This window comes from Podarcis liolepis (genome assembly GCF_965112155.1).
Source record: "Podarcis liolepis genome assembly, chromosome: 10".
In the NCBI taxonomy this organism is placed as follows: Eukaryota; Metazoa; Chordata; class Lepidosauria; order Squamata; family Lacertidae; genus Podarcis; species Podarcis liolepis.
Genome location: NC_139562.1, coordinates 67,461,239 through 67,483,161, shown reverse-complemented (window position 1 = coordinate 67,483,161; position 21,923 = coordinate 67,461,239). Strand labels below are relative to the sequence as shown.

General features: G+C 42.1%; 1 protein-coding gene across 6 annotated transcripts in view; it reads left to right on the top strand.

Moving 5' to 3' along the window:
- PTPRZ1 (protein tyrosine phosphatase receptor type Z1) overlaps positions 1-21,416 on the top strand; it is a 109,578-nt gene extending 88,162 nt beyond the window's left edge. For 2 of the 6 annotated variants that reach the window (XM_083463192.1, XM_083463195.1), the window contains exons 15-30: positions 1,985-2,070; positions 3,464-3,484; positions 3,619-3,715; positions 5,427-5,509; positions 6,404-6,538; positions 7,040-7,174; positions 8,493-8,656; positions 9,358-9,493; positions 11,751-11,897; positions 12,924-13,017; positions 13,850-13,923; positions 15,466-15,594; positions 16,521-16,667; positions 18,143-18,285; positions 18,971-19,106; positions 20,378-21,416. In XM_083463192.1, coding sequence (XP_083319318.1) covers positions 1,985-2,070; positions 3,464-3,484; positions 3,619-3,715; positions 5,427-5,509; positions 6,404-6,538; positions 7,040-7,174; positions 8,493-8,656; positions 9,358-9,493; positions 11,751-11,897; positions 12,924-13,017; positions 13,850-13,923; positions 15,466-15,594; positions 16,521-16,667; positions 18,143-18,285; positions 18,971-19,106; positions 20,378-20,518 — 1,868 coding nt within the window. In that variant the 3' untranslated portion in view covers positions 20,519-21,416. Of the gene's footprint in view, positions 1-1,984; positions 2,071-3,463; positions 3,485-3,618; positions 3,716-5,426; positions 5,510-6,403; positions 6,539-7,039; positions 7,175-8,492; positions 8,657-9,357; positions 9,494-11,750; positions 11,898-12,923; positions 13,018-13,849; positions 13,924-15,465; positions 15,595-16,517; positions 16,668-18,142; positions 18,286-18,970; positions 19,107-20,377 lie in introns of all 6 variants that reach the window. The other 4 variants (XM_083463194.1, XM_083463196.1, XM_083463191.1 and 1 more) reach the window with 3 other exon arrangements.
- Positions 21,417-21,923: the final 507 nt, after the last annotated feature.

Sequence of the window (21,923 nt, the reverse complement as noted above, 5' to 3'; positions counted from 1 at the left end):
ATCACATGAAGCACTTTGGAAATTTCATAGTGTGAAATAATAAGATACCTGTTGGATGATATTGAAGCTTCATCTTGCTCATGTGTGCCTAACCATGGTCCTCCAGGAGCCCCCAGGGAGCCCAATTCTGCATGAGTAATCAGTAGAATTCTTTTGAAAATACTTTTGAGGAAATGTATTGTGTTCCAGAGGCAAAGGTGATTGATACAGTGTGACCTTCACCAGTTTATCAATGCATATGTTTACTACTTTAACCTGTTTTGAGTAGAACATTTTCAGATTCTGTACGAAGCTGTGTCTATTTGAGATTATGCTTAATGCATGTTTCCTGTGCCTAAAATGAATTGTGTTCTAAAATATAAAATGATGTCCTGAAAGCTCTGGCTGCAGTGTGTGAAAATATGCCTGCAGTGAGGTTGCCAAGTAAACATGCTACAATCAGGCTGCAAGTTCAATTACAGTCAGGGGAACTTCAGTGCACAGTTAAGAGCCCTGAAGTCCCCATTGATTTCAATGGTATTTATGAATGCCTGGCTTTCTATTGATTGGACCAGTAAGTGATCATTATCTCTGGAACAAGGCCTTGATTAAGAATTATATGATTTACTCCTGAAAATCTGCTCATACTTTATAATGCTCAGGATCAATCACATGCTGTTCATTTCCAACCTTACCATTAGGCAGAGTGAGGTGGCTGCCTTAAGCAGCTGGTTATAAATAGTAACCCCCTAGAGGTCCTGGGCCCTAAGGAAGTTAGATTAGCCTCAACCAGAGCCAGGGCCTTTTCAACTCTGGCTCCGGCCTGGTGGAACGCTCTGTCTCATGAGACCAGGACCCTGCAGGATCTGATCTCTTTCCGCAAGGCCTGTAAGACAGAGTTGTTCCGCCTGGCCTTTGGCTTGGAGTCAATTTGATTCCCTCCCCCTCTTTCTTTTTTCCTCTCTCCTCCCATGATGAGGTTGCATTTTAATGTTTTGATGTTTTAATGTTGTATTTCAATCTTATTTTTAAGTTGTATTTAAATCAACTTGTTTTTATTATTGATTGTTAGCCGCCCTGAGCCCAGCCTTGGCTGGGGAGGGTGGGATATAAATAAAATTTATTATTATTGTTATTATTGTTGTTGTTATTCTTAAATTCAATTCAATCCATTGGTATTCCTAGAAATTCTCTTTCGATATCAGTTGTTATGGAGCATCCTGTGATGGACATTTTGAATTTTCCTCAATGTCCTGTCAGTTCTCCAATAGCTGAATAGACAAAATGAAATGGAACTTTGCAAAGCCAATGTGAGACTGTGGGATAACTTGAGAACAATCAGGATTTATCCCCACACTGTAGTGCATATAAAGGCATGGTTATTGTCGTTTTTGTTTGGGGGTTGATGACCTCCTTATCTTTTTGCACCTTTTAAGGGAGGCATCTTGGCTATGCATATATGTGAAGGGGGAAGAAACTTAACACAGCTGGAAGAGGGAGATGAAGGGCACCCAGCAGCCCTCATTCATAACAAGGTTTTCAACTAATATAAGCAATCCTTCTTAAGAGCGCTTCCAGATGGAGGATTCTTTGAGTATTTGACCTGCTGCATCATCTCAGCCAATACCTTCACCCTCCACAATGACTGTATGGCTCCAAATGAAAAATGAAAAATAAAAAATGATACATCACTGAGCCAAGAGGGGTAGCAATCCAAAAACAGAATAGCAATTCACAGCAGCGTTGTGAGTAGACCAAAGTACAACATTCCACCCACAACTATATTTCTGTTTCTGGTATCTCACACTTACAGCTCCATTCTTAGTTGTGTGAAGCAGGACTGTGGGACACTACCGTGTGCTGAATTAATAAGAATACTTGAATATTTTGCATGTTTTACTCTGCCATAATACAGTTGGGAGAAATGCAGAAACGTTGTCTACTGCATGGTTTTGAATTATATTTCTCTCTCTCCCCCTCTGCTCTCTCAAAATTCATCTTTAAGATGATGTTGGAGCAATCCCAACAAAGCAGTTTCCAAAACACGTTGCAGACTTGCATACCAGTAATGGGTTTGCTGAAGAATTTGAGGTATGAAATATTTTCGTATTAAAATAAGAATCTGGTACATGTTTTGAACGTTCCGTTATAATTACAGGTGTTCATGTGACTATGATAGTAGAAGTTCCATGTGATTTGTAGAGGAAATACGCACTAATATTTTTGGAAGATACTTCTTTCACCCCTGTCAGATTTTATGCATGACCACATAGTGTATCATGTGCACAGATAGGATTGTTGAGTATATGTTCTTCAGAACATGGCTTTCTCATGTGTGGCTATGAAAAGGGGAGTCACAAACTTTCAATGTACATGAGCACCATTTGTGTAGCTGACAGTGGGGAACCCCTACACCTTGAGAGCTTCAGAAGTACAGTAACTCAGGGACATATATCAAGCAATAAACAGAAGAACTAGCCAAAGAAGTGCAAGAAATTATGTGTGGCTTACATTTTCTGTTCGGTGTGTGAACTCCTAAAGCTCTCTTCTGGTAAATTCTAAGGCTCTATAATCTGCAACTCAACATATGAATCTCACGTCAGGAGATACTGAGCTCCCACTTCACACATTATACAATAATTACAAAAGCAAAAAATGCAAGCCATTTTCTTTTTACACTTGTGTATAAAATTTGAACGTGTTCTAAATATAGATGGAATACACCTTCTGAACAGGCCCTTGATCAAAATGGAATGTTTAAGTTTTTCACTAATTTGACAAATTCAGAAAGATATCGGGGAAACTGTTCAACGCTGATTGTGGGACTTTAATCATGTTTTCAGTTTGTTTGTTTGTTTGTTTGACAGTGCCACTGGCCCAAAGATAATTAAATGTGATAACTCTGTGATTAATACATGATGGATATAGTGCTATAAGAAAGTGTTAAAAGTAATTTCATTTAACACCTAATTTCTGTGCCTTGCATCACTAAAACCGAACTTAACTTCATTTGCAATTCATATATTTTAGCTCTTTTGTGCATGATTGAATATTTGCATGTTTCTAATGGGGGAAGTTATCATTATTAATAGTTTTATTTGTAAAACAAATAAGTTGGTTGTGTCCACAAACCACTTTTTGTGGATTATAATACTACGACCATCTATGGTTAATTATTGGCAGCCTGTGTATTGAATCAGCCATTCTGATTCATTACAATCAGTGGGTGGCTTGCTATTTACCTCAGTGGCAGGTAAACTATCTCTCTAGTCACTGAAATTATATTTCTATTTTAATTTCTTTTACTTGCATGCTGTAAATTAGATCTACTCAGCTGTGTCCTATTATGAATGTGTATATATGTGTATATTTATCTCATAGCCATGATTGCTTTCCATTGTATTTGTACTATATAAACATTTACTCATTTGTTGTGTGCTGTGGAATTTATTTTTACCTTTTTTTGCATTCATTTCTTCATTAGACACTGAAAGAGTTTTACCAGGTAAGGAATTCTTTCAACATACCTTCTTTTAGAAAAGACATAGTTGCAACATGCAATGTATATTTTGTGGGGTGGGGGCATGCACGCAAATAGATTTGTGTGTTCAACAGAATGTTCTCACTTTCTATTTTCAGGAAATCCAGAGCTGCACAGTTGATCTGGGCATCACTTCAGACAGTTCTAATCATCCGGACAACAAGAATAAGAATAGATACATAAATATTGTTGCCTGTAAGTAACTGCATACATCTGGGGCAACCCAGCCAGGTGTGGTAAATACTCCTCCTCCTCCTCCTCCTCCATTTGTACATATATGTCAAGAGCTTAAATATTTGGTCTGTTCCAGAGCCCCTTGAGTGCTCCAGGTATACTGAGTTCTTTCAGATACTATTGAGGGCCCATGAAAATGTAATCAAGGCTCTCCTACATTTACAGAGCTTTCCCATCCATTTCGACAATAAGCATGTATCCCTTTGAATGTTCAGAACAGACCCCTATAGTGAAATATGTAGAGAATCCTTTTCTGATCCATGGGCGCTCCTCCATACAGCCTCAATATCTGTAATAAATCACTAGAATGAAACAAGTGAGTTATAAGGCATAGGTATAACTAAATAAATATACAGTGGTTGTTTTAAGCTGCAGAGGGTGATGAGCTAGAATATTTTGGTGCTTAAAAAAAATATTGCTAAGTTTCACCTAAGAAGGCCAGTGTGAAATATCAAAGAAACATCTGCCTTTTAATGCTTTTTTTTTTTTAACAAAAGGATAGGGGAAGAGACAGTACCTTCATTTTCCAAGTTAATCCCTCTTCAGTTTGACATAATGATGCCTTATCTTCTTTAAGAGCCAGAAGTCAGGAAATAAAATCAAGGGTTTACATGAAGATACAAATTTGCTGTTTGGAACAGGATTGGACATTGGTAAACCAGCCAGTGCCTATTGCAGTGCTGGATTTAGGCCAATGCTGGGGTGGGCAGTTCCCCCACAGTAGGGTGCTGAGCCAAGGGGAAACAAAATTGATAAGATCCATAATTGAGAAGAACCATTTTTGGGGTGCTCCAAATTTTGGCCACACATCGGGCGCCATATTACGAAAGTTTAACCAAGTCCACCCCTGCCTCACCCATGCATTCAGTTGCTCCACTCTTCCAAAAGGCCAAACATTCAAAGTATTTGCGCTCAAAACAAGATCTTCTGCATGCGTTGCTCTGGGATGAGCGGGCTGGTTGGACATGCACATGCGCCTCGCATAACAGATACTGCCTGTGTAAGGGTGAAAAAATGGAATCAAAACAAATGGTATAAAACCATATTGAAAAACAGTTTTCCCAATGCAGCCAAGACATGTCATAACCAGATGGGCTTTCAGAATTTCATTTCTGTCCAAATACAGTCGTATCTTGGTTCTCGAACGCCCCAGAACTCGTACGTTTTGGCTCCCGAACGATCGAAAACTGGAAGTGAGTGTTCTGGTTTTTGAATGTTCTTTTGGAACCTGAATTTCCGACGGGGCTTCCACGGCTTGTGATTGGCTGCAGGAGCTTCTTGCAGCCAATCAGAAGCCATGCTTTGGAAGTCGAACGTTTCGGAAGTCGAATGGACTTCCGGAACGGATTCCGTTCGACTTCCAAGGTACAACTGTATTGCAGATGGTGGCTGGTGCCCGTTGGAACTGGTAGGGTGGAAGGCAGGGTCGCACCAGAGCCAATGACAGGCAGAACCAACCCAATATCTGTTGAGTTCTACAACACTGAGAATGAGGAGGAAGCTGACATGCAGTGCCACTCCTGTACTGGAGGGATGTAAGTGGGAAGGCAGCATGTGGGGACTGAAGTAGCTTCAGCTATCAATGTTGACTTTTAACTTTGGATGTTTACTTTCAAAGAATGAAAACCACTATTCTGAAAGCTGTTTATTCCAATATTCTTTCTCAATTTAGATGATCATAGCAGAGTTAAACTTGCACAAGTTGCAGACAAGGATGGAAAAGTTACTGACTACATTAATGCCAACTACGTAGATGTAAGTTCATCTTCCTATTTCACTGTCCTCCTTTACTGTGAGCTTGTGTTAGGGTTGTTCTTTCAAGCCACTAGAGCAGGACTTTGGGTGTAGCAGCAGCAGGTGAGAGGGACGTTTTGTTTTCCACCATTGGAACAGATTGTGGCAATGGAGGGTTGGAGGAGGTAGAATGATGGAGTTCTGTTAAGTTATAGGCTAGGTAGAATAGATCAAGACTGGCTCTAGAAACTGGCCATGCAACCTAGGGCTGATGGGTGTTGGAATCCAACCATAGAATCATAGAATTGTAAAGTTGGAAGGGGCCACAAGGGTCATATAATCCAACCCCCTAGGATGCAGGAATCATTCACCTAACATGGGGCTCAAACCTATCACCCTGGGATTAAGAGTCTCATGCTCTACCAATGGAGCTATCCAATCACCAACATCTGGTTGACCACAGGTTGAACCTGTTCACCTTTATGCAGTGCATCTGGAACTCTGGATTTCATTAAGAGTCCCTTGCAATGCAGCCTGTAGCATCCTAAACATTGTTTCACTGGCATCAGCCCTGAAATGACTGTTAGGACCCATAGAATCAAAAAATTATAGAGTTTGAAGGGACCCTGAGGGTCATCTAATTCAACTCCTTACAATGCAAAAATCTCAAATACAGGACAGATAGCCACCCAACCTCTGCTTAAAAACCTCCAAGGAAGGAGCCCCCCCCAACCTCCACTGTCAAACAGCTCTTAATCTCTTCCAGTGACAAGCTACCTTTATGTGAGCTGCTGCAAGGAGACGTATCACTAGGTCTCTATGGACTAGTTTCATGTCTTCCTTGCAATGAATTGATAGTTCTTTCCCTTTTATTCTGCTATATATTAATGGACACTTTTCTTTTCTTTTACACAGGGCTACAACAGACCAAAAGCATATATTGCTGCTCAAGGGCCTTTAAAATCAACAGCAGAAGATTTCTGGAGAATGATCTGGGAACATAATGTGGAAGTCATTGTAATGATAACTAACCTGGTGGAGAAAGGAAGGGTATAAACATTCTTTATAAACATTTTCCTTTTAAATAGCACATTTCTCTCTGAATCTAGTTAATGCACTGAGGTTGTAAACCTATACACTTTCATAAGAATTATCCTCATTGAACAATTTGGGACTTATTTCTGAGAAAATATTCACAGTATTGTACTGCAAGATTCAATTCAATACTATGAATAATGATACTAAGGGATGCAAATAATATTCATATTCTTTGTATATAAATAGCAAGTCTGAGCAGCCTGGGGACCTGGGATTAGCTGGTGGGGACAAAAAAATGTGGTTCCCCCCTTCTCCTTGCCATATTATTGATTAAAAAATACTTCCAATGTATTCCTAACCATGTCCACTCAGGAGCAAGTCCAGCTGAATTCAGTGGGGCTTACTTCCAGGTACATGGAGTTAGGATTGCAGTCTTTTTTATTTATTACACCCCACTTAATGTATGAAATGATAAAACATTGTTTTAACACTGTATATTCCTTTGGCTGTCAGAGAAAGTGTGACCAATACTGGCCTGCTGATGGTAGTGAAGAATATGGAAACTTTCTAGTCACTCAAAAGAGCATTCATGTACTTGCCTATTACACTGTGAGGAATTTTACTATTAGGAATACCAAGGTGAAAAAGGTAGGTGGCAGTACTAAATAGTAACTTTGATACAGGAAGAAATAAAAAATGTTTTGTATACCATTGTGAGACGCGGTTGTTTTTATTGTTGCAAGGGAGTCAACCTACCAGTAAAATTCTCATTGGCTTCTGGGTTTAAAGTAAGCAGAGAAGTTCATTATATTATAATGATGTTCACAGGAAGTTATTTTCTAGAGCCGTACCTGATTACAACTTACTATAGAGCTTTTTTAGTGGCAGCACCTCAGTTGCTGAACTTAGGGCCCCCAATGTTAATATTAAGCCAATTTCTTTGCCTGCACATTTGGCTTCTGGCAGTTCCCTTACTGCGAGAAGTGTGGCTACAGGGAACCAGGCAGAGGGCCTTCTTGGTAGTCGTGTTCGCCCTATGGAAAGCCCATCAAATGTCAATGAAATAAACCAATATCTGACTCTTAGAAGACATTTGAAGGCAGACCTCTATAGGGAAGTTTTTAATGTTTGATGACTTACTGTGTTTTAATTTGTTGGAAGCCATCCAGATTGACTGGTGCAACCTAGTCAGATGGGCAGCATATGAATAAATTCATTGTTGTCATTATTACTACAGTCCTCTAATTATGCTGCTTTGTTATATCATGAGCTAGTTTCTTAATTTTTAGATGTTTTGACTATTCACTGTATTTTTTACGATGGCAGAAGGGTGGTGTAGAAACAAAATTTCCTCTCTATCATCCGTGTCCTGATCCTCTCTATATAGATCATTTTATATATTCATATCAGATGCAGTGGCTTTCTGCAGTGGCGTAGCGTGGGGGGTGCAGGGGGGGCCGGCCGCACCGGGCGCAACATCGGGGGGGGGGCGCTCGCACTCGCAGCTCTCTGCCCCTACCTGGCTCACTCACTCTCTCACTGCAGTGCTGGCTGTGCGAATCCGATCCGAGCCGCTGGGTCGCCGCCCACTGTGGAGGGGGTGGGTGCCAGGCGTGCGGTGCGGAGAGAGAGCGAGGGACTATCTGGGGGAGGGACAGTGCAGCGGCCGCCCAGCGCAGCGCTGAGCACAGGAGAGAACCACACCAGACCAGACCAGGCAGCAGCAAGAAGAAGCTGGCAGCGGCGGCAGGTTAGGGGTTAGGGGGCGCAAATTACTTGCCTTGCCCCGGGTTAGGGGGCGCAAATTACTTGCCTTGCCCCGGGTGCTGACAAGCCACGCTACGCCGCTGGCTTTCTGTCTCTTCCCCAACATAGAATCTGAAAATTCATAGTTTGGGCAATTAGAAAATAATGTCTGTATTTCTTTTTCAAAACATGCATTGCTTGCTAATTATTGTCATTTTAGGGTTCCCAAAAAGGAAGGCCTTGTGGTCGTGTAGTTTCTCAGTATCACTATACTCAGTGGCCTGATATGGGTGTTCCTGAATATACTTTGCCCGTGCTCACCTTTGTCCGAAAGGCATCGTACGCTAAACGTCACGCTGTAGGACCAGTTGTGGTTCATTGCAGGTCTGTTGTTTTTACCAAAGCAATTACTGCTCACATTATTTGCAAGAATAAAAATCAAATGGATGTTTTCTGGACCTATCATAATGTCTCTAATCAAGAGCTTCCTATGAAAATATGATGCATGTAGATCTTCCATGAAGGTGGCTTCCTAGTTCAGTTAAGAACATTTAACAAAGCAATCTTTGAACCATCATGTTCAGAATTGTTTCCTAATATGAGTTTTGTAAGCATACCACTCTTGGGCTTGCCGATCGAAAGGTTGGCGGTTCAAATCCCCGTGATGGAGTGAGCTCCCATTGCTCTGTCCCAGCTCCTGCCAACCTAGCAGTTCGAAAGTATGCCAGTGCAAGTAGATAAATAGGTACCACTGTGGTGGGAAGGTAAACGGTGTTTCTGTGCATTCTGGTTTCCACCATGGTGTTCCATAGCAGTTTAGTCATTCTGGCCACATGACTCAGAAAGCTGTCAGTGGACAAACACCAGCTCCCTTGGCCTGAAATCGAGATGAACGCCACAACGCCATAGTCACCTTTGACTTGACTTAAACATCCAAGGGTCCTTTACCTTTTTTACCTATACATAATACCAAACTTGTTTAATCCATGTCTTGCTGTGTTTCCATGAACAGATGGCTCTGGGCTGCTGCACTTTTGCTCTTTCTTAGATTCAGATTTATTCATTTTGTTTCCAATGTTTAACAGTGCTGGTGTTGGAAGGACGGGCACATACATAGTATTAGATAGTATGCTTCAGCAGATTCAGCATGAAGGGACTGTCAACATATTTGGATTCCTGAAGCACATACGGACGCAAAGGAACTATTTGGTGCAGACGGAGGTAAGAAAAAGTGTGTTCTTAATTCACAAAACCTCTTACAAGATTTTAAAACAGATCGAGAAACAAACTTACTAGAACTCTCTGGTACTAATTTAAACTGCAGCTTCCAAAAGACCAATTAAAAAAAATGGGTTAACGTTCTCTAGCTCAAGCAAAAGTGCTTCCTAACTGCCAACGTATTGCTTCCATACATTATTTCTTTTCCGGTAAACTTCTTATGAATTTTATAGTAATTTGGGAGATGAGAAATAGGAGACGTTGGCATGCGGATCCACCCTGGTGGTAGATCAAACTGCAGCACCTTCAGAGTTGATGCTTTTCAAATAGAATCAAAGAACTGTAGGGTTGGAACAGACTCCCGACACTCATCTAGTCCAACCGCCTGCAATGCAGGAATCTCAACACAGAATCATAGAATGGAAGGGATTAGCATAATTATTAATACTTGTGTACAAAGCGGGTGGCACTGTGGGTTAAACCACAGAGCCTAGGACTTGCCGTTCAGAAGGTTGGCGGTTCGAATCCCTGTGATGGGGTGAGCTCCCATTGCTCGGTCCCAGCTCCTGCCAACCTAGCAATTTGAAAGCATGTCAAAGTGCAAGTAGATAAATAGGTACCACTCCAGCAGGAAGGTAAACGGCATTTACCTGCGCTGCTCTGGTTCGCCAGAAGCGGCTTAGTCATGCTGGCCACATGACCCGGAAGCTGTACGCTGGCTCCCTCAGCCAATAAAGCGAGATGAGCGCCGCAACCCCAGAGTCGGCCACGACTGGACCTAATGGTCAGGGGTCCCCTTTACCCTTTACAAATAGTATAGAAATCTGTATAACTGCTGAGAGCCTGTGGGTCCCGCTCCTTGCCTCTCTCCACCTGGCCTAGGGTGGGGCCTGACAGGCTTCTTAAAGAATGCTGCTGCTGCAGCCCAACAAGGACTGAGGTATTTTGGGGGGAAGTTCTGCGGGGAGTTTTTGCTGCTGTTATTGATATTAATTCTTTTTACTTTTATGTGGAAATTGTTCAGTTTGGTTACCTTACTTTTCACACCATAGGACGCACCGGACAATAGGACGCACCTTGTTTTAGAGGGGGGAGAACAAGAAAAAAGAAATTCTCCCCCTCTCTGCCCAGCGCCCCTTCAGCGAAGCGGCAGGAGGCGCTGCGCAGAGAGGGGGAGAATTTCCCCCCTCTTGTTTTCCTCCTCTAAAACAAGGTGCCATTTAAGGTGTGTTCAGTCGCCTTCAGGCGGCTACCTTGGAAGCCTGGAGAGCGAGAGGGGTCGGTGCACACAGACCCCTCTCGCTCTCCAGGCTTCAGGTTCCTTTCGACCTGCTCTTTGGGGCTGGTGGGGGGAAGCCCCCCACCAGCCCCAAAGAGCAGGTGTGGAGCAGCGGAAAGCTTCTATGGCTTCTTTAGTCCCTCACGTGCTTTCCCAGCTGGAGAGGTGGCGCGCGGCTAAAGAGGCTCCTGCGATAGCCGCACATCACCTCTCCAGCCGGGAGAGGGTCGCGCTGGGCTTCTTTAGCCCCACGCGCGCTCTTCCGGCTGGAGAGGTGGCGCGTGGCTAAAGAGGCTCCTGCCATAGTTGCGCGTCACCTCTCCAGCCGGGAGAGGGTCGCGCTGGGCTTCTTTAGCCCCACGCATGCTCTCCCGGCTGGAGAGGTGGCGCGTGGCTAAAGATGCTCCTGCCATAGTAGTGCGTCACCTCTCCAGCTGGGAGAGGGTCGCAGGGGGCTTCTTTAGCCCCACGCGCACTCTGCCGGCTGGAGGGGTGGCGCGCGGCTAAAGAGGCTCCTGCCATAGCCGCGCTTCACCTCTCCAGCCGGGAGGGTCGCGGGGCTATGGCATCTTTGCTCCATAGGATGCCCACACATTTCCCCTTCATTTTTGAAGGGGGAAAAGTGCATCCTATAGAGCGAAAAATACGGTATGTAGTTTTTTATGTGTTTTATTTATTTTTATGATTACTTTGCTAGGATTGTAATTATTTAAATCTTGTCATGTTGTAAGCCACCTTGAGCATTGTTTTAACTGTGGAAAGGCAGCATACAAAATAAAATGATAATATTTTTATCATGGGGATGACAAGATTCTGCCTTTTGGATAATATTTGTACATCCTTAGCAAGATCTATTCTGGTTTTGGGGGTTAACCTGTACCATACGCAGGCAAAGGTAGCTGGCTTTTGGGCGGCAATAACAACTAATAATAAAACTGAAATGATTCGCTAATGTCTTTCTTTACTTTTTTTTTAAAATAGGAACAGTATGTCTTTATTCATGATGCACTTGTGGAGGCCATACTTAGCAAAGAAACAGAAGTACCTGAAAACCACATTCACGCTTATGTCAATTCACTCTTAATACCTGGACCAATGGGAAATACAAGATTAGAGAAACAATTCAAGGTGAGATCCCTTTGATTTCAAGGATTCAGGACAACCGATGCTACACAAAAATGTCCATATGGCATTTGAATCGTAGGACTGTTTTAATGAGTTCGATGGCCAACAGCCTGAAGCTAAAACTCACCTTTGAAGGAGCAGGTTCATAGTCTTGTTCTAGATTCAGCACTGCCACTTGGGCCCCAGGCAGTTTCTTTGGCAAGGAGACCAGCTATGACTTGTGTCCCATCTATGGCCATTCCTGGACTGGAAGAGCCTGGCCCCAGTACTGCATACTCTGGTAACCTCCTATTTGGAATACTGCAATGCTCTTTTGTGCTGTGTTTCCCTGAAAGACTGGCCAGAAACTGCCACTAGTGTAGAATTCAGCATCTGCATCATGCCATAGAACACCCATTATTCAGAGCTCTGCATGGCCTGGGATGCAAGTATTTGTCAAAGTATTTCTTATATCATCTGACTGAGGCTTTAAGATTGGTGGGAAAGGCCCTTCTCTGTGTCTCACTAAGTAGTGGCTGTTCTCTGCTGGTTAGAGACACAGGATTACACTTCACAAGTGGCTGTTGCATGCTGGTTAGTGATGTGGGATTGTACCTTCTCAGTGATGGATCCATCCCTATGTAATTCTCTTTCCCTGGAGCCATGCCATGTTCTAATTTTAATGGGATTTCAACGCCAGATTAAAATGTAACTGCGTTTTCCAAGGCATTTGATGATTGAAATCTATTAGGATGTGCTAATCTGCCACTGTTTTTGCAGGGTTTTATAACTAATTTTAATTATTTGCTTTTGTTACAGCATGTTGAAAACAAAGATGTGATTCTAAAAGTTCTAATAATAACTAAAATTAATTATGTAGTGGCTGAATTTGCAATATAAGTAATCCTTTAAACTGGTATGAGAGCTGGGGTCATTGGCCACTGTAGCCTAATAAATATATGTAGTCCTGGCCTGAACCACACTTGCATGTATATTTTTTGTGATTCACACAACCCAAAACTCTGTTCTTTTTCTTCATTTCATCTTCAGCTTCTGAGCCAATCTAATATACAGCAGTGTGATTATTCTACTGCACTGAAACAGTGTAACAGAGAAAAGAACAGGACCTCATCCATAATTCCTGGTAGGTTTGTTGAGAATACCCTGAGTTTGACTACAAAATTAAACCAATAAACCACTTAAGCCTAATATCCTATAAGTCACAGTGACCATCCATAAATGACATTGGGAACTTCAGAGAGAATAAATACTGCTTTGTTGCAGCTTCTACCTTTTGATGTCTGTAGCTGAATGATTGACATATTAAAATATGTGCTGCTTGGTGACCCAGATTAATTATGGTGTGGTTCCACATTTTATAAGTTCGCTTAGACCTGATTCAGCGTGCAGCCTAATGTGTTGGTGGATGATGAAAAAGACATGATATGGGTATAGCAAGTTGTGGCAAGTTGTTTTGGCTTCCTATACAGCTCAGACAATGTAATGTAAGTCATCATAAAGCCTCTTTGTTCACAGTTTGTGACAGTGTGATTCCAATAGTCACAATTACATTGGGGAACAGTTCCACATGAATGGTGTTGCATGGGACTTTGCATAATCCTGATGGACCAAAAAGAACAGTCCCATAAATTTCTGGAGTGGTGCAAGAGCTGTTTTTCCATTGCTTCATCCTGTGCCACTGCTGTAAGGGTGAAAGCCTACAACAAGAGCAGGATAATTTACCTGGGCCCTTTGCCTTTCATCATTGCCCAGACAGAAGGGAGGAAAAGACCTGTGGCATTTCCCCTTCCTACACAAGGGCAGAGCAGCTAGGTAATGGGTAATGTCGTTCCCTTGGCATTAAGTCAGTGGTTCTCCCAGATCTCTTGATTTGAAGAAATACAGAATCTGTGTAAATAGCAGGAATTTGCATGTACGCTAGAGAAAGTAAAATGGCTCTCGCATTTGTTTTACAGTGGAGAGATCTAGAGTTGGTATTCCATCGTTGTCTGGTGAAGGCACAGACTACATCAACGCTTCCTATATTATGGTGAGAGAGTTTCCTCCTAAATTATACTGTAATTTGAAAGCATCTGCGTATTTTTGCCAGCTTCCTGGAGAAGGCTTGGGTGATTGCACTCTGCACATGGCTTTTGTGCAGGGGCGAAGGAAGGCGTCATGACACCCAGGGTGGGCGTCACGATGTAGGGCGCATGTGTGGTGTCACTACATACGACGCATGCGCTGCACGTAGCAATGCCGCACATGTGCCATAGAGCGGTTTGCAGCCAGCACCACTCCAGCACCGTACAGATGGTGCCGGGATCCTTCCGTCACCGCTGCAGCCACGAACATGGCTGTAGCGACGACGGAGAGATCCCGGCACCGTCCGTACAGCGCTGGAGCAAACCGCTATACAGAGCATGTGCGACGTTGCTACGTACAGCGCATGTGTATCACACCGCCCATGCACTGTACTTAGCGGTTTGCTGCCGGTGCCGGGATCCTCTGCTCGCGACTGCAGCCGCGAACAGAGGATCTTCCAAAGGCAGCTGCGGTGGCACGATGGCTGCTTGCGCCACCGCGATCCCCCGCAGGATGACTTCTTGTCACCCCCGCAGGCATGGAACCAGGGGCATGCCACCCCCATTGCGATGCCATTGCTTTTGTGTAGAGTGTGGACAGAGAAGATAACATAGAAATGCTCCCAAATGTTTTTGATAACTATGCCTACCCCCGTGTCCTGCTAATTGCACTAATTTCTAGTTCCGACATAGTTCTTTAGCATTGCTATGCTAGCCAACCATTATCAATGCCACTAAAGCTCCAAAAAGAAAGATTGAGCATATCAGGGACATCGTTAATCTATAACTCCTCAATTTTGCATATGGTTTTCTAAGTGTAAAAATTTATGAAGGTAAGGAGGAACATTCAATCCAGAAACAAGGCCTCTGCTGCAGTGGCGTAGCGTGGGGGGTGCAGGGGGGGCCGGCCGCATCGGGCGCAATATCTGGGGGTTAGGGTTAGGGGACGCAAATCCACGGGTTAGGGGGCGCAAATTACTTGCCTTGCCCCGGGTGCTGACAACCCACGCTACGCCACTGCTCTGTTGTGCTAGCCAGTTCCACTTGCCTGTAGTGCAGCTAAGTAAGATTAATATAAAAATGTATTATTTTCCATCTGCTAAAGAACGAAACCTGAGAATATTTGTTAGCGTAGGAAAAATAGCTTCTAAACAGTTTCTAAACTAAGCTAGTGAAATGATGGCTATGGCCAGCTTGCATAATACAATGAGTGCCTTCTATTTGCAGAGGAGTAATATTTATTTATATGTCACCTGTAAGCTGAAAGGGCTCTTAGGAAGCTAAACAAGCAAATATATAAAAACAAGTTGGTAAACTAAGCTAAAATTCTAGCTATGTCCTAGGATGATGCCATGAAGAGAAGAACTCAGAACCTTCTATGTGTAGAACTGATGTGGAAAAACATAGCATGGGTTTAAACCTCATATTGTATTTGTGAGAAGTAGACTGATTTATTATTATTTCTTGATAAGAACAGGGTAACCTCGCTGCATGTATTTGTTTTGCAGGGTTATTATCAAAGTAATGAATACATTATTACCCAGCATCCTCTACTACATACTATCAAAGATTTCTGGAGAATGATATGGGACCACAATGCTCAGATAATTGTCATGCTTCCAGATAGTCAGAATATGGTAAGACTATATTAAAGAGTTAAATACTTCACTTTATAGCACTGTTTTTAGTTCAGCAAGAAACACAGAACATGTGATTTCATCTTTTCTTACAGTTACCATTCATCAAGTAATTATTTTGACATAAAGAATATGAAAATAAAATAAAGAGGTAGTTGGTGATTAGTGATTTAATTTGTGTGCTGTGAGAATATTCTCAAAGCAGTGATAATTCTAATAAGGAACCAGTATTAAAATGTAATGAAGACTTTAGACCTAAACTGTGTGTGTTCTGGGCATCCACAGGAATAGCTATGGATTGGAAAGTTATTCCTTCGCATGTAAGGATGATTTGATTTTTTAAAAAATATGAAATGGGGAGTTTTGTGAAGAAACGGGAAGGTCATGGTTTTAGCATAACATTACTTGCATGTTTAATAATTTCAGTTAAGTTTAAGTAAGGCATACACATCATTAGCACTATGTATTTTTTTTGCTTCACAAACAGCTGGATATAGCTATAAAAGGGACCCCTGACCATTAGGTCCAGTCTTGGCTGACTCTGGGGTTGCGCTGCTCATCTCACTTTACTGGCCGAGGGAGCCAGCGTACAGCTTCCGAGTCATGTGGCCAGCATGACTAAGCCACTTCTGGCAAACCAGAGCAGCACACGGAAACATTGTTTACCTTCCTGCTGGAGCAGTACCTATTTATCTACTTGCACTTTGACGTGCTTTTGAACTGCTAGGTGGGCAGGAGGGATATAGCTATAGTTTATAACTAATTTGGAGTTTGTTTAGAAGCATGTTTTTTCCCCCAGCCAGAACTAAGTTCTGGCACCTCTCAGGTAGGCTCCATTGCCCACCAACAAGTGTTCATGGTGAGTTCCAGCATCTCTTTTCTAGAAAAATAGCACTGTTTAGAAGTGTTTCTTTTTCTTTTAGCAGGCTGAAGATGAATTTGTATACTGGCCAAACAAAGAAGACCCTATAAATTGTGAGAGCTTTAAAGTCAGCCTGATTTCTGAAGAACACAAATGCTTGTCAAATGAAGAGAAGCTTATAATCCAGGATTTCATTTTAGAAGCTACACAGGTACTCTTGATACCATGCCTTATAGCTGGAGACTAAACGACTAAACAACAACAAAAGTGTGATCTCAATTGCTAACTAAAAAACATACCCAAGAGTAAATTGCAGAGTTAATTTCCCCCAAAAAAGTAAACAAACCAAAAACACACACTCCCAAACACCTTTTTTTTGTTTTCACGAGGGACTTCAATATTTTGCAGTAAGGTGCATTTTTGTAAAACATGCTGTCAGAGCTGCTTGAAGATCCTAGCTCACAGAGGATCACGCTAGCCAGCGATCATTAAGTAAAAGTCTTTATTGAATTACAGTTTCCATTCTCACGCTGCTGCGCGCAACTCTACGTCTAGTAGCTAGATCGGCGAAGCTCCGTCTGAGTCTCCGCCCCGTGTGCACCAACTTAATATCCTAGCCTTGCTCCACCTTTTCCGCCTGACTGTCCTCCTCTGGGTCCCTCTACCCCCCGGGGCTTCTTCCTTCCGGGATTCTTCTGACGCTGACCCGGACCCTCCTGCCTCCTTGCGCCGGGCTTTAGGACCTGGTTCCCTTTCGGGGCTGCTTACTGCGCCGCCTTCCTCTGCATTTGAACTTGGCGCGCGCGCCCAACCTTCCACTTTCCTCTTAACCATTTCTTCGCTCCCCGATGGAGGTGTGGCCACTCCTGACTCATGCCCTCCCTCCTGTGGTGAGCTGCCAGCGCTTCCCCCCTGGCTCCCTTCCTCTTCCCTGCTTCCTGGCGGTGACGCTGGTCCCGATTTCCAGCTGCTCCCCCCTGAGTCCCCTCTGGCTCTATCTTCCTGGGGTGCCCCCCTAGACTCCCCCCTTGCCCTGGCCACTGGTGCTCCTTTCTGTGAATCCTCTGATTCACTGGAAAGACTAGGAGATCTCGGGTCGTCGTCATCACTCATCTTTTCTTCTGCCTCCTTCCCTTCGCTCTCTGTTTCCTCCCTTGCCCGTGCCTCTGCTCCTAAACCCCTGACACATGCTATAGTGGTTTCTGCTAATAAAATAATCCTATGATGAAAAAGTTAGTATTTCTAACTTGTCAGATTGGCTTTTATCTCTGTATTATTGTAATTGCAAAAGGCACAATAAGACTATGGACACCATCCATCTCAGTTAGTCTTGAACCCTCCCAAGCAATTATATTGCTAGCAACTTTAAGTCACTTTGCTATTCAGGATGATGCCATTATGAAGATACATATTCCTTGATTTGGATTATCAGTCCAAACAAACCGAGAAATAAAAATAATCCATTCTGTTCATGACAATCCCCCCCAACCTCTTTTTTATGGGCCATTGGCCCACAGGTGAGGGAGAGGCGAATTTATGAGCAGACACACAGACTGACGTCTTTGAAAGCATAAGATCATGAGAGCTGAAAGATGAATGTGTGACAGCTGGCTCAATACATGCCTTTTTATACACAGAACAAGAATCAGTAGAAGGTATAAATTCTGTGTCTTTTTTTCTATTTAGGATGATTATGTGCTTGAAGTGAGGCATTTTCAGTGTCCGAAATGGCCAAATCCAGACAGTCCTATTAGTAAAACATTTGAACTCATAAATGTCATCAAAGAAGAAACTTCCAACAGAGATGGACCCATGATTGTGCATGATGAGTAAGTACTGACCTGTTGCAGTTGCTGAAATCCTATTACAGTGGTACCTCTGGTTACGAACTTAATTCGTTCTGGAGGTCCGGTCTTAACCTGAAACCGTTCTTAACCTGAGGTACCACTTTAGCTAATGGGGCCTCCCGCTGCCACCGCCTTGTGATTCCTGTTCTTAACCTGAGGTACTACTTCTGGATTAGCAGAGTTTGTAACCTGAGGTACCACTGTATCTCTGGGTGTGTTTCACACAGCAACTGCAGATTTACAAAACCTATATTTTTGGGTGACAATCACCCAAATATTATATTCTTTATAAAACTATATACTCAGCATGATGTTAACCATGCCTTCCTGGCTCAGATCCAGACGTCTTCTGGGCTCTAATAGACACATTTCATCACTGCTGGTCATAAGACCTTGTATGGGGAATATTTAAAGACATTCCCTCTCTAGGTAAAAAAGGAAGGCATGCAAAATGTATACATTGCAACAAATAGATGCAAACACTGGTTGCAAGAATTAAACTATATAAATACCCTTATTTATAAATTAACATGTTTTAGTGGTCAGATTTGCACCATTGTTTAGGAAATAGATAAAGTAAGCAAGAAAAAGAGAGATTTGATTTAAGTGTAGAAAGTGACTATTTCTGCATGTGTATTTTGTATTTATTTATTTTTTGCCCTCAAAGGCATGGAGGAGTGACAGCAGGTACCTTCTGTGCATTAACGACGCTAATGCATCAGCTAGAAAATGAAAACTGTGTGGATGTTTATCACGTAGCTAAGATGATAAATCTGATGAGGCCTGGAGTCTTCACAGACATTGTAAGTAAATAAATAAATATCTGGCACAATTTTCTTATGTGTTATGAAATTTCCATCAAGGAAAGAACCACATTATATGCTTTTTATTTTTACTTACCACTGTATTACATTTATATCCCACCTCTTCTCCAAAGAGCTCATGGGTGTGGGGTACACAATTCTTTTTTCCCATATTTTATCCTCACGAAAACTCTGAGGTAGGTTAGGGTGAGAGATTTTGATTGACTCAACTCAGCAAGCTTCATAGCTAAGCTAGTATTTGAACCCTGGTCTCCTAAGCCCTAGTTCAACACTCTAACCACCACATAATGGCTCTATAAAAAAATAGGGTTAAAACTATGGTAATTGAGTGATACATAATTCCCCAGGTAATATGAAGAATTACATAAAGGCTGGATATATACTTCAGCAGCTACCATCTTATTTTGCTTTGCTAGCCAGCCTCCCATTATAGCATTTAATGACTCGGAAAGGTGTTTTAAGGTCCCCATGTCATTCTAATTCAGGGAAACAATCTTAAACCACTCTTCCTTGCCATAGCAATCCAGAGTCAGTTACACAGAGGTTAAAATACAACGTGTCTAGTAAAGCAGCAGGAATAAAATATCTGGCATCACACAGACTAATATTTAGCAAGGGCGTGTTCAAAATTCGTAAGGAGTTTCTGCCAGTCATATCTCAGATGAGAAGGAATTGCATAACTGAGGCATCATCTAAAAAGGCTTTGCATAAAGGTTGTGTGTTTCTGCAATATTTGGGGTTCCCTGAGCACCCATTCTCTCTCACAGACAATATGTTTCTGAATGCCAGTTGCTGGAAACCTCAGGAGGGAGTATTCTCATGTACAGTGGTTCCTCGGAAGTAAAACGGAATCTGTTCCGGAAGTCCGTTCAACTTTGGAAACCAAGGTGCAGCTTCCAATTGGCTGCAGGAAGCTCCTGCAGCCAGTCAGAAGCCATGGAAGCTGCATTGGACATTCAGGTTCCAAAGAACGTTCGCAAACCAGAACACACACTTCCGGGTTTGCGGCGTTCGGGAGACAAAACGTTCGACTTGCAAGGCGTTCAGGATCCAAGGTACGACTGTACTCTCAGGCCCTGCTTATGGGTTTCCCACACAGGCTGGCCAATGAGAGAGCAGAATACTGGCCTGATCCAGCAGGTTCTCATTCCACCACTCACCACCTGAGCTTGCAAATGGGGTGTGGGGGTGTGATTCTTATTGTTCGGACCAAACACACTAACCTTCTACTTTACCCCACCCCCTTTTAGGACCAGTATCAGTTCCTCTACAAAACTATTCTCAGTCTTGTTAGCTCAAGGCAAGAAGAAAACCCTTCAGTATCTATAGACAGCAATGGTTCAGCTTTACCAGACGGCAACGCAGCGGAAAGCTTGGAATCTTTAGTTTGACTATGAACGGAACATGGCAATGGTTATCAAGAGCTGAAAATTCCACTACTGTTGCTTTTAATTTTTAAAAATTGGCAGTGAGGGTGAGGTGGGGTTGGAAGAAACGTCCAGCTATTCGATAATCTTTTTATTTCCCTTGTTCAAAAGAAACTGTTGTTACAACTGGCTCTATTACTGAACTTATATCATTAACTATGTGTGCCTTTTTGAAAGACTCATTGTAATGCATTTTGTTATGTTTGGACTAATTTGATTGAACTATACTGTGTTTCTAAGAATGAAACTGTGGTCTCTTTTACAGTAATAGTTTCTAATTCCTTTGGTTTTATTTTAAATTATTTTTTAAATCATAACTATAGATGCTAAAGTTCCTAGCAACAAATGTCCTGTTTCAGTATCCCTTTACTTGCTGTTATTTATAGAATTCCTTACATTTGCTAGAAATCTAACTTTTAATATGGTAGAATGTAAATATAATCTCTTCTCTGTAATATTCAACATTTTAAAACTTTTGGTAGGCATTTAGAATAGCTGATACTTACTGTAAATATTTCTAGAGTGGATTCCATGGACCAAATTTATATTTATAATTGTAGATTTTTATATTTTACTACAAAGTCAGTTTTCTAGTTCTGTGTAATTGCATTGTTAAAATGATGTAGTTCAGTACCTGTTTTTAATTTTAACAAAAAAAAAAACAAAACAAAAAACTTCTGATATATTATCCCATGCATCCTAAGTGAGTAACCATATCTCTGCATGCAGTTTTAACTTTTGTGGGAAATTGAAAATATACTTGTTTTGAAATAAGAAGTTTCTATGAGAATAACATCTGTACTCAGCATTGTTTAAAGTGTTTTTATCCAAGGCATTGCAAAAATAAATATCAATATTCCAACTACTGTAAATATATATATGCTTTAAACAAGATCTGCCTCATCAGTGCTGAACATCCAATATTGCAGCATCAAGTTTCACTCCCAGGGGCATGTCTGTTCATTTTTTTCAAGGGCAGAATAGATTTCAGTGAGGCAGGGTAAAAATAAATAAATCAGTAAATATATTAAATACTACAAGATACTGCAGACCCCCTTACCACAATTAAAACTAATGGGAGCAGAGCATGAATTAAACCATACCCAATGGTCTAAACCACCATTGAGATCCATCTCAGCCAAAAGAACTTACTCTAACACCATGGAAACTGGCACAGATACACCCAGGAACTTCATCTAAATGCTGGAGAGGCTGCACCAGAATTGGCACGTACCTCTACATGTGGTGGGAATGCCCGAAAGTCCAACCCTTCTGGATATCAGTGCTGCAGGAAATTTCCAAGGTAACAAAGCAGCTAATAGAAGCAACTCCAGAACTCACCTTATTAAGTATCTTCCAGGACAACAAC